This window comes from Cygnus olor (assembly GCF_009769625.2).
Source record: "Cygnus olor isolate bCygOlo1 chromosome W unlocalized genomic scaffold, bCygOlo1.pri.v2 SUPER_W8, whole genome shotgun sequence".
NCBI classification, from domain to species: Eukaryota; Metazoa; Chordata; class Aves; order Anseriformes; family Anatidae; genus Cygnus; species Cygnus olor.
The window spans coordinates 419,298-437,894 of record NW_024429079.1 but is presented as its reverse complement, the minus strand read 5'-3'; the positions used below and the strand labels follow the sequence as shown (position 1 = coordinate 437,894).

Genomic DNA, 18,597 nt, shown 5'->3' with positions numbered 1-18,597 from the left:
CCCAACCCTTTCTGCAAATCTCTCACCTCCCATAACTATTGGCAAGAATATACATCTCAGATAGAGCTCTAGAAAAAAAAAAAGTTTATTATTGTTCTGGAATTAGCTAGGACAATATGGGGCCCCGAGCAACGACAAGCCTTTGAACAAATTAAACAGGAGATAATTCATGCAGTAGCACTTGGGCCAGTCTGAACAGGACCAGATGTAAAGAATGTGCTCTACACCACAGCCGGGGAGAATGGCCCCACCTGGAGCCTCTGGCAGAAAGAACCTGGGGAAACTCGAGTTCGACCCCTGGGGTTTTGGATACAGAGGATCTGAGGCCCGCTACACTCCAACCGAAAAGGAGATATTGGCAGCATATGAAGGAGTTCGATCTGCTTCGGAAGTGGTCGGTACTGAGCGCAGCTCCTCCTGGCACCCCCGACTGCTGGTACTGGACTGAATGCTCAAAGGAAAGGCCCCTTTACACATCATGCAACTGATGCTACATGGAGTAAGCGAGTTGCACTGATTACTCAGCGGGTTCGAATAGGAAACCCAGTCGCCCAAGAATCTTGGCAGTGATTATGGACTGGCCAGAAGGCAAATATTTTGGGCTATCAATGGAGGAGGAGGTGGCCCGTGCTGAAGAAGCCCCACTGTACAACAAGCTACCAGAAAAATGAGAAGAAATATGCCCTGTTCACTGAGGGGCCTTTCGTATTGTGGGAAAGCATCAGAGATGGAAGGCTGCACAGATTCATGATGAGGAGTAAGGAGGAGGACTAAAAGAATGCCAAACTTGCAAGACATCTAGATAACAGGGGCGCCTCGGACCCCAGGGAACTGGGTCAAACCAACCTTATGGTTTGGACTGAGACCAAGGGCTCAGAGAGCATGCGCAAGAAGAAAAGGTAAAAAGTTCAGCTCTGATGAAGACATCTTACTTCATCCCGACGTCCACCCGACGACCACCAGAGAGTACTACGCAAGCGCAGAAGGACTGATAAGATAATTAGCATACGAAGCAGGGCTAGGCGGAGCTAGGAAATGAATATGCATATATGTGTTGTAAAACTTAATGCATATGTAATATTTTAGGAGATAAAAGAGAACGTGAGTGAACAAATCGGACGAAGTTAGATTTGGGCAGGCATGCCCCTAGCTTCTAGCACCTTCATATAATCACTTTGTGGATTATGTGTCTTTGTGAATGATAACAGTTTCAGCTAGGATAGAGTTAATTTTCCTCCTAGTAGCTGGTAGGGTGCTGTTTGGGATTTGGGATGAGAATAATGTTGATACCATGCTGATGTTTTAATTGTTGCAGAGCAGTGCTTACACCAAGCCAAGGACTCTTCAGCTTCTCGCTCTGTCTTGCCAGCGGGCAGGCTAGGGGTGCAGCAGGAGCTGGGAGGGGACAGACCCAGGACAGCTGACCCAACTGGCCAAAGGGGTATTCCATACCATCTGACGTCATGCTGAACAATTAATATGGGTTGGCTGGCCGGGGTGGGGGGGACCGGCTGCTCAAGGATACACTGAGCATCGGTCAGCTGGTGGTGAGCAATTGCATTGTGCATCACTTGCACACGATGCTCAACAAGGACCAGAAACTCTGGAAAACTGCAACTCCCAGCAGACAGCGCGCGGCCAGGAATGAGTCTGAGGGATGGAGCTCATAAATAGTGGCAGAGCATACTCACTTTGTGTAAGATGATGATGGTACCAGCCGCCGCTCTGTTCTGAGTGGCGTGTGTGGTAGGCTGGCACGCACTCACACACCCTTCGCCATCTCTATATTGTAGCTCTTGCTGTAGGCTGAGGCCACGGGGTTATGTTGAGAGGAAAGCTCAAGCCTCTGTGTCTTGATGCTAGCGGTTACTAGCAGGCGCGAGCGGAGCTGTGTCGCTCAGGTTCCCCCCCAGCCGCCACTCTCTTCCCTTCGGTAGGAGGAGACTGAGTCTGCTTTGGGCGGGAGCTGCTCGGCTCTTCCTTGCTCGGCAGTGGCTGCGGCTTAGGTCTCCATGTCAGACAATCAGAGTTGGAATTCCTCAGGCTCTGAAGGGGACCCCGAGACTGAACTTGGGCTGCCTGTTGAGCTCTGCGGGGTGCTCAGCAAGGTAAGGCGCTTCTCCCATTCACCGCAGCGTATGCCTAGCGGCCTCTTGGTTCCCCTCTCTACATCGGGTTCCCGCCCTCCCATCCCCCATTAGAGCTCAGCTGGATGAGGGTTGTCAGCCCCATCCACTTCTCTCCTGCTGCTATGAAGGATCAGGCCGGGGCTCCATCTCTACCAACGAAGAGGCCTGGTGGGTAGTCGAGCACGGGCGCTCCGGCGGGAGGTGCTGTCACGGCCGAGGCAGCTGCCACCTGACCGCGGGGAGCCTGCCGTAGAGCCGCTTCGGCGCCATACACCCGCGCCCCCTCCCTCTCCCTCAGGTGGGGGTATCGGCATGTATTCGTCTCCGCTGGGCCGGGGGGCTCACTTACCTTCTCCCCGCCTTTGCACAGGGCCTGGCGTCCTTACCCACCCCCGAAAGGCGGCGTGATGAAGCCCTTCCTAGGGGAGAGCCGCAGGAGCGGCTTCAGCCCCCTTCTCACTACTGCCTGTTGTGTTTTCTGGAGAGCATGATCCGTGAGGGCACGGCTAGGGGTGTGCAGGGAGGGTGTCTCCTCCGTTCATCAGGTTCCTAGCCGGGTGCGGGGCGCTGCCGGGGCCAGGGTTCCTAGCTTCGCTCCCGGGGAGCCCCTGAAAGTAGATGGTGCTGTGCGCGCACGTCGCTTCCCAGAAGTCGACACGGGAGTGGCACAGCTTTTAGTCCAAGTACCAAAACAGTGCAAAAAAACACTCCTGCAGCAAGCGGTATGGGAGATGGGGAGGAGAGGAAGGAGAACAGCACTAAAGTTTGTTTCCATTTTTTTAAAATAACGTTTATTTTGTTCGTTTATTACTGGAAATAAGGGGACTTGAAAGTATGCATTGGGTAATACTGGGAAATTTTATTTGTAGGACAATTTTAAAGTTGTATATTGAATTACTAAGTTTGAAAGCAGAAATACTTTGCAGAAAGTATCTTCAGAATAATATTACAATATCTCTAAAATTAAAGCACTATATTTTTGAATTTCTTTCTTGTCCTATGTGATAAGGCCAGGCATCAGACAGTGTAGAATGCACAGGTCATGGGATACTGAGATCATAAACTGGCCCTGGATGCTAAGAAAACAGTCATAATGAGGCCAGTTTTCTGCTTTTTGTGAGGGACTCTGTGAACTCTTACCAGTCTGAAATGTTTCTAAGCCTGGAAATGGGAGGAATGGTTAGGAGCAAAGGAGGGCCTTGGCTCTCATCTGTGAGATCTTGTCATCTATAGTGGATGGGGGAGGGAGAGGATGACACAGACATGAGATGGTACAGCAGTTAAAATGTGATGTTTTGATTTAGTAGCGTAGTTTGATTTTGTTCTTTGTGAAGCTTTCCTTTGATTAGATGATTCTAATAATTAGAAAATGTGCAATGTAATTGATTTTTATGTTGGTGAAATAAGTACTTTAAGAGTGGGTGCTGTTTCTTACTGGAGTAGCAGGTGAAACCATGTCTTCTTATGAAATTCTGTAGCATGGATATGTGCAAACTTCATATTTTTCTAGTTGATTATGCTGAGCATAGCTGATGCTGCCTTTCCTGTAAGAATACAGGGGATGTAATCTGAATAGTCAAATATGGTAGAACTTGTTGCAGTGAATGTACTTGATGGATAACTTTACATTTTGCTAGTTGATGCCTCGATAATACATGAGATGGTTAAAATGAAATGGTAGCATACCAAACTTGTACTAAGCAAATATTTATTTTTAAAAACTTGCTGTGTTTAATAAAACTGTAAATCATTAAAAATAGGCTGCAGTTCTCTGTATGCTTAGTAGTGTTTCAGCTCTTTTGTCCTTTCAGTAAAGAGATTTGAAGGAAATGGAGTAATTTGGTAAGAGGTGTATTAGAAGTACATTTTACTGGTCTCTAAATGTTTCAAAACTTTATACTTTTCACCACTGTATTTCCTACTCACAATTTTAAGGTAGATACAGTGAACTTTGACATGGAAATGTCTGTCTTGATGCACAAGAATCCAGATGCTTTAATCAATGGTCTTTTGTCTGCTAAAACCTTTTTTTCTACCCAGTATACTTTAATGAGCCTTTGAATTCGTGTCATGTTGTTGTGGTTTAACCTGGCAGGCAGCTAAGCACCACACAGGTGTTCACTCACTCCCCCCACAGCGGGATAGGGGAGAGAATCGGGAAAAAAGGTAAAACTCGTGGGTTGAAATAAAGACAGTTTAATAGGACAGAAAAGGAAGGGAAAATAATAATGACGATGATGATAAAAATATACAAAGCAAGTGATGCACAATGCAATTGCTCGCCAATCCCCAAGCAGCAGCAGCCCTGATGTCTGTGTCCCTGTCTCCCTGCCAACTCCCCATTTTTTTTTTTTTTTCCCTAGGAACAAAATTAACTCTATCCCAGCTGAAACCAGGACAGTATCTACCACTTATTCCATACCATTTACATCATGCTCAGGTCCTACGCTTTCTAATACATCCAAATTAATCAGCACTACCTTTCCTGTCTTTTGATATATACACACAGATATAATTCCCTTAGTCTGTGGGCCATCCTTCTAAAATGTCTGAGTTTTAGTCCATGACTTTGGGCTCCATCTGTCATAACAATCCTTTGGGGCAGCAGAGATGATGAATGGTGTTGGATTGTTACACGTTGAAGCCAGCTCTTATGTGGACTTTATAACAGGCCACAAACTCTTCAGAGGTATACCTGCTGTGGCATGGACTTATCCACAACCACAGCTGCTTCGAGGTGTACCTGCTCTGGTGCAGCCTTTTCCATTGGCCATGGTCCCTTCAGACACCTACTGTGTTGTGGTCTTATTCACAGAGACTGCAAGGTGTACCTGCTGCGGCACAAACTTCTCCATGGCCACAGACACTTTGAGGTGTACTTGCTCTGGAGTGGGCTTATTGGTGCCCACAGATGCTTTGGGGGGACTACGTTGTTGTGGTTTAACCCGGCCGGCAGCTAAACATCACACAGCCGTAGGATCACCCTCCCCCCTCCCTCTCTGGGATGGGGAAGAGAATCAGGAAAATGAAGCCTGTGGGTTGAGATAGAGACAGTTTATTAAGACAGAAAATAAAAGAAAAATATTAATAATAATGATAATAGTACTACTAATAATAATGTGTACGAAACAAGTGATGCACAGTGCACTTGCTCACCACCCGCTGACCGATGCCCAGCCTATCCCCGAGCAGCCGGCCCCCCCCACCCCGGCTAGCCACCCCTATATATTCTTTAGCATGATGTCAGATGGTATGGAATACCCCTTTGGCCAGTTTGGGTCAGCTGTCCTGGGTCTGTCCCCTCCCAGCTCCTGTTGCACCCCTAGCCTGCCCGCTGGCAGGACAGAGCGAGAAGCTGAAGAGTCCTTGGCTTGGTGTAAGCACTGCTCTGCAACAATTAAAACATCAGCATGGTATCAGCGCTCTTCTCATCCTAATCCAAAACATAGCACCCTACCAGCTACTAGGAGGAAAATTAACTCTATCCTAGCTGAAACCAGGACAGATATCCACCCCTTATTCCATACCATTTATGTCATACTCAGGTTATACCCTTTCCAATACATTCCAAGTAATCACCATTTTCATCACTGGTATATAGAATGTCCACTGAGTTTGCATAGTCCGTGACTGACTTCGGGCTCATCTGTCACAGCAGTCTTTCAAGGCAGAATAGATGGTGTGTGGTGTTGGATCATCACACGTTGAAGCCCGTTCTCGTTCCATCACACTCCTGTGCTTGTACAATTCTATCAAAATTCATTCATCATTATCTGCGTGGCTGTTACTGTGATACCATTAATAGGACATTGACATATAGCAATCACGGTAGTGATGGCATACAGTATTATATAATAATTAACATACTACAATTCAACTCATGGGCTATTCTCACCCAGTATTAAATTCCCTTGAGGTACACACACGACCTCCCCATTCTTTTGCATTACCCACCAAGTGCATCCAGGTCACTGAGCAAAAGCAACGGGACCCACGAATAGGTTTGCCTTTGACTGCGGCAGAAATAGCCCAGACTGTCTTCCCCAGCATGTTTCTTACGTGCACTACAGGAACTTTATCCCCTTCTACAGTAAATAACAGTTTTGATTGGGCAGGTCCGGCTCGGTTGGCAGATCCCCTAGTACTGACTAACCAGGTGGCCTTTGCCAAATGTGTATCCCAATGTTTGAATGTCCCAGCACCCATTGCCTTCGGTGTAGTCTTTAACAATCCATTGTATCGTTCAACTTTCCCGGAGGCTGGTGCATGATAGGGGATGTGATACACCCACTCAATACCATGTTCTTTGGCCCAAGTGTCTATAAGGTTGTTTCGGAAATGAGTCCCATTGTCTGACTCAGTTCTTTCTGGGGTGCCATGTCTCCATGAGACTTGCTTTTCAAGGCCCAGGAGAGTGTTCCGGGTGGTGGCATGGGGCACAGGATATGTTTCCAGCCACCTGGTGGTTGCTTCCGCCATGGTAAGTACGTGTCGCTTGCCGTTGTAGGTTTGGGGGAGTGTGATGTAATCAATCTGCCAGGCCTCCCCATATTTGTATTTCAGCCATCGTCCTCCATACCAAAGAGGCTTTGACCATTTGGCTTGCTTGATTGCAGCACATGTTTCACAATCATGAATAACCTGTGCTATAGTGTCCATGGTCAGGTCCACCCCTCGATCACGAGCCCATCTGTATGCTGCATCCCTGCCTTGATGGCCTGAGGTGTGATGCGCCCATCAAGCTATAAATAATTCACCCAGTCCAGGTCCACCTGAGCCACTTCAATCTTAGCAGCCTGATTCCCCTGCTGGTTGTTCTGATGTTCTTCAGTGCCCCGATTCTTGGGTACGTGAGCATCTAAATGGCGTACCTTTACAACCAGGTTCCCAACCCGGGCAGCAATATCTTGCCACAATGCAGCAGCCCAGATGGGTTTGCCCCTGAGCTTCCAGTTGTTCTGCTTCCAGTACTGTAACCACCCCCACAGGGCATTTGCTACCATCCATGAATCAGTATAGAGATAGAGAACTGGTCTCTTTTCTCATTCAACAATATCTAAAGCCAGCTGGATGGCTTTCACTTCTGCAAAGTGACTTGATTTGCCTTCTCCCTCAGCAGCTTCTGCAACTCGTCGTGTAGGACTCCATACAGGAGCTTTCCATCTCCGATGCTTTCCCACAATACGACAGGACCCATCAGGGAACAGGGCATATTTCTTCTCATTTTCTGGTAGCTTGTTGTACAGTGGGGCTTCTTCAGCACGGGCCACCTCCTCCTCCATTGATAGCCCAAAATATTTGCCTTCTGGCCAGTCCACAATCACTTCCAAGATTCTGGACTGGAACAGAGGGAAGCTCCTGAACACCTGCAGTACATTGATGACATCATTGTGTGGGGTGACACTGCAGAGGAATTTTTTGAGAAAGGGAAGAAAATAGTCCAAATCCTTCTGTAGGCTGGTTTTGCCATAAAACAAAATAAAGTTAAAGGACCTGCACGAGAGATCCAGTTTTTAGGAATAAAACAGGAAGACGGACGTCGTCAAATCGCAATGGATGTGATCAGTAAAATAACAGCTATGTCTCCACCAATTAGCAAAAAGGAAACACAAGCTTTCCTAGGTGTCGTGAGGTTTTGGAGAATGCACATTCCAAATTACAGTCTGATTGTAAACCTGCTCTATCAAGTAACCCTTAAGAAGAACGTTCTGAAACGGGGCCCCGAGAAATGACAAGCCTTTGAACAAAATAAATAGAAGATAATTCATGCAGTAGTCCTTGGGTCACTCTGAGCAGAACCAGATGTAAAGAATGTGCTCTACACGACAGCCAGGGACAATGGCCCCACCTGGAGCCTCTGGCAGAAAGAACCTGGGGAAACTCGAGGTCGACCACTAGGGTTTTGGAGTCGGGGATACAGAGGATCTGAGGCCCGCTACACTCCAACCGAAAAAGAGATATTGACAGCATATGAGGGAGTTCGATCTGCTTCGGAAGTGGTCGGTACTGAAGCATAGCTCCTCCTGGCACCCCGACTGCCGGTACCGGGCTGGATGTTCAAAGGAAGGGTCCCCTCTACACATCATGCAACTGATGCTACATGGAGCAAGTGGGTTGCACTGATTACTCAGCAGGCTCGAATAGGAAACCCCAGTCACCCAGGAATCCTGGAAGTGATTATGGACTGGCCAGAAGGCAAATATTTTGGGATATCCCCGGAAGAGTAGGTGGCCTGTACTGAAGAAGGCCCACTGTACAATAAGCTACCAGAAAATGAGAAGCAATATGCCCTGTTCACTGATGGGTCCTGTCGTACTGTGGGAAAGCATGGTAGGTGGAAGGCTGCTATATGGAGTCCTAGACAACAAGTTGCAGAAGCTGCTGAAGGAGGAAGTGAATCGAGTCACTTTGCAGAAGTGAAAGCCATCCAGCTGGCTTTAGATCAGGCCACCTGGTTAGTCAACACTAGAGGATCTGCTAGCTGAGCCGCACCTGCCCAATCAAACCTGTTACGAACTGTAGAAGGGGATAAAGTCCCTGTAGTGCACGTAAGAAACATGCTGGGGAAGACAGTCTGGGCTATTTCTGCCGCAGTCAAAGGCAAACCCATTCGTGTGATTGCTTTTGCTCAAGGACCTGGATGGATGCACTTGGTGGGTAATGCAAAAGAATGGGGAGGTCCGATGTGTACCTCAGGGGGATTTAATACTGGGTGAGAATAGCCCATGAGTTTAATTTTATTACGTTAATTATTATCAAATTCTGTATGTCATCACTACTGTCATTGCTGTATGTCAATGTCTTATTATTGGTATCACAGTAACAGCCACGTAGATAATGACGAATGAATTGATGGAATTGAACAAACACAGCAGTGTGATGGAAAGCGTCATCAGCATGTTATCAGCACTCTTCTCATCCTAATCCAAAACATAGCACCCTACCAGCTACTAGGAGGAAAATTAACTCTGTCCTAACTGAAACTGGGCCAGGGGTGTTCAAGGAAAGGTTGGACGTGGTGCTTAGGGACATGGTTTAGTGGATGACACGTGTAGTAGGGTGATGGTTGGACTAGATGATCTTGGAGGTCTTTTCCAACCTTAATGATTCTATTCTACCTATTTTATCAATTCCTTCCAGATAAGCATACTACTTACGAACCGTGGGTTTCTGAGCAATACCAGCAGGCGGTGCTGTACCCTTACGGACTACATCTAGGATGCAGAAAGATCCCCAAATGATCACGCCCTGCTCTCTTCTTATCTGTTCCACCCGCTTTACCGCTCTGACTAGAGACAGCAAACCCATCTTCAAGATCCGAATATCTCCTTTGGTATTGTTGAAAGAGTGGGAGCTAAATTTCAGTGGTCTTTCTGGCCCTTCTGGCCCTTTTTGCCATAGGTTGCAACGAGAACCATGTTCACTAAACCCCCATTCTACGTGGATAGGGTCGGTTGGGTGTATAGGACCAAGCTATTGGAATAGCCTCAGTTCTTTTATTAACAATTCTAATGCATTTGTATGCTGTTCAGTCCATTCCCATGATTTTCCCTTTTTGAGCAAATTGTATAAGGGTCAAGCAATAATGGAAAAGCCAGGAGTATGTTGGCACCGTTGACCAAAAACTCCCAAAACTTGTTGTAATTCCTTTGTGCTAGAGGGGCTCTGTCCCTGTTCTATTTTTTCTAGGGTGTCGGGAGGAATAGAAGCGGCTCCTTTAAGCCACCAGACTCCCAGGAATTTAATCTCTTGCCCTGGTCCCTGTCACTTTGAGTCTGGAATTTCCAATCCTAATTCAATTAGTGTTTCCTGAATGCTTTCCACTGTGTCTCTTACACTTTCTCGGCTCTTTCCCCCATCGGGATGTCATCAATATACTGGTATATTGTAATGTCTGTGGAACAGGAATTTCTGCTAAGACCTTAGCCAAAGCGTTGTGAGCAATCGTGGGGGAATGTTTATATCCTTGTGGAAGCCTGTTAAAAGTATACTGGGTCCCCCTCCATGTAAAAGCAAACTGCGCTTTATCCTGCTCAAGGAGAGGAATCATGAAAAACACATCTTTAACATCTAAAGCATCCATCCAGGGATGAGCAGCCACTTGTATCAATGTCACTCTTTCTGCGACGTTTGGGACCGCGGTGGTTAAAGGCGCAGTATTAGCATTTAAAACTGTCGATAATCAACTGTGAAACGCTATCCCCCGGTTGCTTTCTTTACTGGACACACTGGTGAATTGTAAGGCAAATGAGTCCTTCTAATGATGTCTCTCTTTTCCAATTCTGTCACCACCCCGTCAACCCCGTCAACCCTCGTAAGTGCTGCTGCTGGCAATGGATATTGCCGAACATTGGTGATTTTAGAGGGGAGTAAGGGTACAGGTGTTTCTAACAAATTTATAGATTTAGGTTCATCCTCTTCAAACCACGCTATTTCCCCATCACCTCGCCCTGCGAAACTCCAGACCAACCTATCGGGGAGTTTCCATGTTCTGCCATACAACAAATCAAACCCTAAAATATTGATCTTAGCAGCACCAACCAGTACTTCAGCACGGGTCAGTTTCTTTTCACCTGTGAGCCACAAGGCAATTTTAGCTGTAGGGCATTCCTTTATGATTCCATCAATCCCTGTAAATTTTACTTTACGGTGACCAGACTTAATGTTCAGGTCCTCTGGTGTTTCATTAGTAATTACTGACATTTGTGCCCCCGCGTCAATAAGGAAATCTACAAAAATCTCCTTCGGTCCTATTGGGATAGGAATGACAGGTTCCTAGTGTTTATCAGAGCCATCATATAGCTAACACCCGCAAGGCAGGGTGGCTCACTGCCCTGCCCGGGGATGCAAGCTTTTTGTCAGGGTATCTGCTAAATCAATTAGATTCTGTTGTGGGGCCGAAGGCACAGATCTAATAGGAATTGATCTGTCATCTTCTGTCGGCTGACTTCTCCCTGCTGAATTAATCTTTGGCTCAGTGATTGTACCAGAGTTCTGAGGTTAGTGGTGGATGTACCATACAGTGGCTGTCCTGGTACCCCTAATGCCAAGGCTTTATGCCAAAGGTCGTTACGTTCCTTGTCAAACTTTGGCTTGAATTCTGGCTTAAGCTCAGTGGTATGGACCTGGTGAACCAGTCGAGGAGGTTCGGGTGGTTTTCCAGTGATCGATCCGACCCAGCCATAATTCACTACCTCTCGCACAAACTCACTCCAGGTAGTTACAGGGACCTGCTCCGGTGGAGGCTGTGCAGCAGCCACGGCAGCATTCATAGCACGGGCAGTTTGTATGCGGTCCTGGATATTAGCTATCTGGGAGACCATGGATAAGGGGAGTTAACCTTGCTGGATCAACAGGGGCTAGCATCGGGTATCTCCTTAATACAACCCTCTCATACATCACTTGTATGCAGGCTGCTTTTTGCACAGATGCAACCAAATTGGAGAACCCTGAGGTCTTAGTAACAAGGGTATCTTCTCTTTCTTGTGAGTCTACGCTGCTGGCCTAATGGTCAGCTTGTGTAGTCAATGAGTAATTTTGATCACCTGGTGCAATGGTTAAAAACACGCCAGGTCCCCAGTAGCCTCCTGCCTCTTCCTCATTTAATAGGATTTGGTCCTGTCCCCTGTTGTCTGTGTTCCCCTTCTTCCCCTGAGGGAGACTTGACACACATATTCTGTCTTGGATTCCTCCGGGTGTCGTACATGGTCAAAGAAATGCTTGCATAATATCACAGTTTTCAGTGCTTTTGTTTTCCTGTTTCCATAATTTTTGCACTGAAAGTGATTGAAGACCAAGCACCACTGTGTAGCCAGAGTTAGAGAATAGTCGTGATGCTCTGTCAGTGATGTATGCTTCTACAAAGTGCAGTTCAGTTGTGCTGGGAAGATGCTGCATGTAGAAGATTATTCATAATCAGACCTTTATTAGTCACTTCTAACTAGATCTTTGTATGATGAATCCAGGACTTGTTCCAGTTTCATTCCATGTGTGAATGTGGGGTCTAGAAAAATCTGAATAACAGGATGATTGGATGTCTGCTGATAGGCAAGTATCTTCTTAATGATAAAGTGGTTATAAACTTAAAGCAGTATCTGTGGGCAGTATTAAATTAATAAAGAACTGATTACTGTAGATGCTATAATAGTTGTATACACTACGATGGTGGGATAATGGCATGTATGTGCTTATATGAAAAGAACTAAATGCTTTAGTAATATCGTTTCTGTAGAAATTATCTTTTATATAGAAGAAATTATTTCATGTTCCGCTTAAGTTTGGCTTTTTGTCTAACTACAGGTTTTTAATCAGATGGCTAAACTGAACTTAGTGATTAATGTTTGTTTCCCTGCCCCACCCCTTTCCTCAATTTATGTCATCAGTATGTTTGGTACCTTTATTTGAACTGGCCTTGGCAACACAGTTGCAATCAAGACATCTGTTATCTAACTGTTCATTTGAAACAACTGGTTTTTAGTACCTTACTTTAGTGGTTTGCCGAAGTGATTTTAAGAGCTCTGGGTAGAAGTTAAGTTCTCAACTGGGAAGAGATTAAAAAAAAAAATTGCTTATTTTTCTCCTGGTGCTCGAAAGCCTGAGAAATATCAACAAAACTGAATTTTATCAGTATTTTTCTATTAGATTACTTATTTATTTTGCAGTGGACCAACTACATTCACGGGTGGCAGGATCGATGGGTAGTTCTGAAAACCAACACGCTCAGTTATTACAAGTCTGAAGATGAAACAGAGTATGGCTGCAGAGGCTCAATTTGTCTGAGCAAGGCTGCGATGACAGTAAGTACTCTTTCAGTATTGCCGTCTTATCATGTTTTGGGGTGTTATATATTTGTAGGTTTTAGATGTAAACCTGAAAGCAAATATGGTTATGATAAATTAATTCTATTAGGTCATTTAACATTTAGTGATATCAGTGCAACACTGTGGAGCAGGGCAAGGAGTTTCTAATAAGAAAACAAGCTGTTTTCACTTGAGAATGCAGTAATCAGCTTTTCGTCTTTGTTAAGCTAGAGGTTTCTATGGGTATATAGGGGTATCATTTCCCTGTGGAGGTGTGGAATATTGCCAGGCTTGTTGTATCAGCAGAGAATTGCTGAGACTGGGCTTGAGCAGGAATGTGAGTTAATTAACATGCAGGAATGTCAGTTGATTAACATGCATATTTTGCTCATCTGGCCAAAGTACAGGACAGATGTTGGAGGTTTGCAGTTGAACAATAGGCCTGGTAACTACAGCAATTAAGTGATGTCTGGGGTGAGATGAAGCCTCACAGCCCGATGTTGTTTCAAGTAAAGCCGAGAAAGCAACCTGTCTCTGTACCAAATGTTGTCCTCACCCCTTCCTCCTCTTTTCTTCTTGACTAAACAACCTTCTTCTTGACTAAACAACAAGCCTTGTTGAGAGCCACTCGGCACATGATAAATGACTTAGTCCCACCTCACAAAAAGTATAAATCTGGTATTCAGAAACCTCTATTTTGAGGACAAGAACTCCAATTATCGGACGGGTCGACAGGCCTGGACCTCTCTCTTTCCCAAGCAGGGATGCCTCTTTGGTAACTCTCGCATCCGACTGTGTCGGATATTACCCGGGAAAATATTGATAACTACAGTGCTGAACTATTAACTTGAGCTCAATCATTGCAGTAAGTGAATTTATCAATGGCAAATCTGAATCTGTTATGTCTATCGCCTTAATAAATTACCTATCTTTTCAATTTTGCAAAACTGTCTCAGTGAAAGTCCTTGGCAGGGCTCTGAAACAGGCAAATGCTAACTCTGAGTGGCTATACGCGTAATCCTTGAGTCCAAGTCTGGGACTAGGATGGGATCCAGCCACACCTAGACTCCTCTCTGAGAAGGCATTTAGAAAGCAAGGGGGTCCTTTCTGAACCTCGTGACTCAACGGAAGGGCCTCCCTCAGCCACGTACCCTTAACGTGAAAGGATGAGGCAGTTTTCCCAGGGGTCAGCCTAAGACCCTGGAACAACTTTCCAAAGGAGGTAGCATCTGTTGCAGTCCTTAAACTTTGCGCTAGAAAGAAAGAGTAGTATTTCTTTTGATTTGTGGAAATCAGACTCTATAACCTTGGAAGGATTATAAAGCAGGTATGTTTATTCGGCGCTGCGCACACATGCCGGGCGCAAGGGGGATAGCTCCACCTAACTTGCACCCCAACGGTTACTGGTAGTGTGCGGTTACTGGCAGTGTGCTTATATTAGTGGGATATATATACATGTTCATTTCATTTCCCCTAAGTCTCTTGCATATTCATCAGGCCTCGGAAGAATCATTAACGTAGATTAACGTAGGTTCCGTCTCTATTCGTATGCATACTGGAGTCCTTGGGTGGTCATCCGGGCGTACTCTGGTGCTCTTTTGATGAAGGCCAGAAGTCTTCCTCACTGCTAATCTTCTGACCTTTCCTGCTGTAATGGGTAAAGCCTTGTTTGTTCATTAAATGTTGCTGATGGGAGGTTTCAATGGTTGACTGCTTATACCCCCAATATCCTGTTGAAGGAAAAAAAAACAAGTATGGGAACTTCCTGTTAAGTTAACAATTAACAAGAGAAGCTCAGAAGGTATATGTGCGAAGAGAAGAAGAGATTCATAAAAGGCAGGCCAGGATTCTAGTGGCAGCGGTCCGGGAAGGACAAAAAGGCCCCCCCCCCCCCTCGCCCGAAGGGTGTTCCGCTACCACGAAAAAGACCTCCGAGGAGCCAGAGTGATCAGAGGGATCTAAGACAGATAGAATGTTTTTATTGCCAAAAGAAGGGACACATGAAAAAGGACTGCAGAAAACGCTTACAAGATGAGCGAATGTTTAAAGAAGATTAGGGGAGTCAGGGGCTCCATCTGCTGGGGACTTCTGGTATAACGGAGCCCTTGATAAAATTGAAGTTAGGTCCCCAGCATCAAGAAGTGGAGTTCCTTGTGGACTCAGGGGCAGAAAGATCGACTGTCCAAATGGTACCCCGGGGATGTCAACCTTCCTCGGAGAAATTACAGGTGATAGGAGCAAAAGGAGAGCCCTTTAGGGTCTCAGTAATAAAGGGGGTGAAAATAGAGACCCCAGCCCAAAGTTGCACAGGATCCTTTTTATTAGTACCAGAAGCTGAATATAACCTGTTGGGAAGAGACCTAATGATTAAGCTAAAAATTAATTTGGAGGTGAAAAATAAAGGGATTGAAGTTAAATTATACGCCCTCACGGTAGAGGATGAGGCAAAAATAAACCCTGAGGTGTGGTATTCTCCCGAATCAGTAGGCCGCTTAAATATTAGTCCCTTTGAAGTCACTATCAGGAATCCTGAGATTCCCATCAGGGTAAAACAATACCCAATGTCTCAAGAAGGCAGGGAGGGGCTGCACCCAGTAATCAAGAGGTTACTACAACAGGGATTACTGGAGCCTTGCATGTCACCTCATAACACTCCTATATTACCTATCAAGAAACCTGATGGCTCTTATCGGCTAGTCCAAGACTTGAGGGAGGTCAACAAAAGAACAATAACCAGATTTCCTGTAGTAGCTAACCCACATACCTTGCTAAGCCAGCTGTCCCCAGTGCAGAAATGGTATAGTGTCATAGACCTAAAAGATGCGTTTTGGGCATGTCCTTTAAAAAGGGAATGCAGGGATTATTTCGCCTTCGAGTGGGAAGATCCTGCAACCCATCGAAAACAACAATTAAGATGGACCGTGCTTCCCCAAGGATTCACGGAATCACCAAATCTATTCGGTCAGGCATTAGAACAAGTATTAGAGAACTATGAACCAAATCCTGAAGTAACCTTAGTCCAATATGTGGATGATTTGCTGTTAGCAGGAGAGAGTCAGGAGGCAGTCAGGACAGAAAGTATCAAGCTACTAAACTTCTTGAGCTTAAAGGGACTAAAAGTAGCAAAGTCAAAATTACAGTTCACAGAGGAAGAGGTGAAATATTTAGGGCATTGGCTAAGTAAGGGCACTAAGAAACTAGACCTCGAATGAGTAAATGGGATTTTGTCACTACAAGCGCCAAAAAGCAAGACAAGTTAGGCAGCTGCTGGGATTGTTAGGATATTGTCGGCAATGGATTGAAAATTATAGTAGTAAGGTGAAGTTTTTGTATCAGAAACTGGTTGGGGAAGGATTAATGAAATGGAGCCAAAGCGATGAGCAGAGCCTGATAGACTTAAAAATGGATTTAGTGAACGCTCCCGTGTTAAATTTACCCAATGTGAAGAGACCCTTTTATCTATTTATTAACACAGAGGCGGGGGACAGCGTTCGGGGTCTTAACTCAAGACTGGGCAGGAAAAAAGAAACCCGTGGGATATCTTTCTAAACTTTTGGACCCCGTGAGTAGGGGATGGCCCACCTGTCTCCAGGCAGTGGTCGCGGCTGCGCTCTTGGTGGAAGAAACGCATAAAATCACCTTTGGGGGTGAATTAAGGGTATTGTCACCTCACAATATAAGGGGGATCCTGCAGCAAAAGGCTGACAAATGGATAACTGATTCACGGCTCCTGAAATATGAAGGCATCTTGATCTCCTCACCTAAATTGGAGCTTGAAACGACAGCTCTACAAAACCTGGCGCAATTCTTATATGGGGAACCAAAAGGAGACATATCCCACGACTGCTTGCGTAATATAGAAGAACAGACAAAAATTAGGCCAGACCTAGAGGAGGAGGAACTAGCCGAAGGGGAGAAGCTGTTTGTGGATGGCTCGTCGAGGGTGGTCGAGGGAAAAAGGAGGTCAGGATATGCCATTATCAACGGAGAAAACTTCTTTGTAATAGAGTCAGGACCTCTGAGTCCCAGTTGGTCGGCCCAAGCATGCGAACTATATGCAGTATTAAGGGCCCTACAAATGTTAAAAGGTAAAATTGGAACCATATACATTGATTCCAAGTATGCCTTTGGGGTAGTGCATACTTTTGGAAAAATTTGGGAAGAAAGGGGCCTAATAAACTCTCAAGGTAAGGGATTGATTCATCAGGAATTGATCACTGAAATTTTGCAGGCTTTGAGAGGGCCAATAGGAATAGCAGTAGTACATTTGAGAGGACACCAAAAGGGATTGAACCCACTAGTTAGGGGAAACAACCTAGCTGATCAGGAAGCCAAAAGGGCAGCGCTGATGATGATATATACCAAGGAGAATCGGAAAGATGGCCCATCTTGTGGGAAGGATTTAACCGAGTTCCCCTGTTATGATTGTTGGAAGGATTATGGAACAGAGGCAGTGTACTGTAGATGTAACAACCCCCGATATAGCTACTGCCATCTCCATGGGGAGCAACATTTCATCCTCAGCTTCACTGTGCAAGAGAAAGACAAATTAACTCAAATGGGTGTGAAGGAAATAACTGAAGGTAAATGGGAACTCCCTGATGGCCGAGAGGTTCTCCCGAAATCTTTGGCCCTGAGGGTTATGCAGAAATTCCACGAAAAAACTCACTGGGGAACTCAAGCGCTGGTGGACCAATTTGCTACGAAGTATATGTGTATTGGTATATACAATATCGCTAAGAGAATAGTTAATGAATGTGTGATCTGCCAAAGAGTAAATAAGCAACAACTAAGAGAGAGGCCTTTAGGGGGAAGAGAATTAGCCCATAGACCATTTGCTAGAATTCAAATAGACTTCACAGAGCTACCAAAGGTGGGACGATATAAATACTTACTGGTAATGGTTGACCACCTAACTCATTTTGTGGAAGCCTTTCCAGTAGCCCGAGCTACGGCCCAGACGGTGGTAAAGATACTGTTGGAAAACATAATCCCCAGATACGGATCGATCGAGGCAATAGACTCTGACAGAGGGCCGCATTTTGTCTCAAAGTTAGCCAGAGACACTCTCTCCTCCCTGGGGACCAAATGGGAATATCACACCCCGTGGCATCCACAAAGCTCGGGAAAGGTAGAAAGGATGAATGGGGAAATAAAAAAACAGTTAACCAAGTTAATGATAGAAACAAAAACTTCATGGGTAAAATGCCTCCCATTGGCTTTACTAAACATAAGAACCCAGCCCCGAACAGATGTAGGAATCTCCCCTTTTGAGATGTTATATGGGATGCCGTATGATTTAGAGCTCCCAACTGATCATCCCCAGTTGGAAGAGTCGCAAATACAATCATATATAGTATCACTTATGATTAGGAGGAGGCAGCTGTGCGAAAAGGGATTAGTGGTACAACGCCCCCCTCTAGAGGTGGCCATACACAGGATCAAACCAGGAGACCAGGTTCTGATAAAATCCTGGAAAGAGACCTCTTTAACTCCTCGTTGGGAAGGACCCTACCTTGTTTTACTTACTACAGACACAGCTGTCCGGACAGCCGAGAAAGGATGGACTCATGCCAGCCGAGTTAAAGGACCAATACCGGAGGAACGGTGGAGAGTGGCCAGCCGACCTGGAGATTTGAAGCTGACCCTGCGAAAAGGGACTGATGAGT

At 45.6% G+C, this 18,597-nt stretch overlaps 1 protein-coding gene across 1 annotated transcript in view; it reads left to right on the top strand.

Moving 5' to 3' along the window:
- The first annotated feature begins 2,012 nt into the window (after window positions 1–2,012).
- LOC121063045 (ceramide transfer protein-like) overlaps window positions 2,013–18,597 on the top strand; it is a 168,768-nt gene continuing 152,183 nt past the window's right edge. The window contains exons 1-2 of the mRNA XM_040543342.1: window positions 2,013–2,108; window positions 12,791–12,925. Coding sequence (XP_040399276.1) covers window positions 2,013–2,108; window positions 12,791–12,925 — 231 coding nt within the window. The remainder of the gene's footprint in view (window positions 2,109–12,790; window positions 12,926–18,597) is intronic.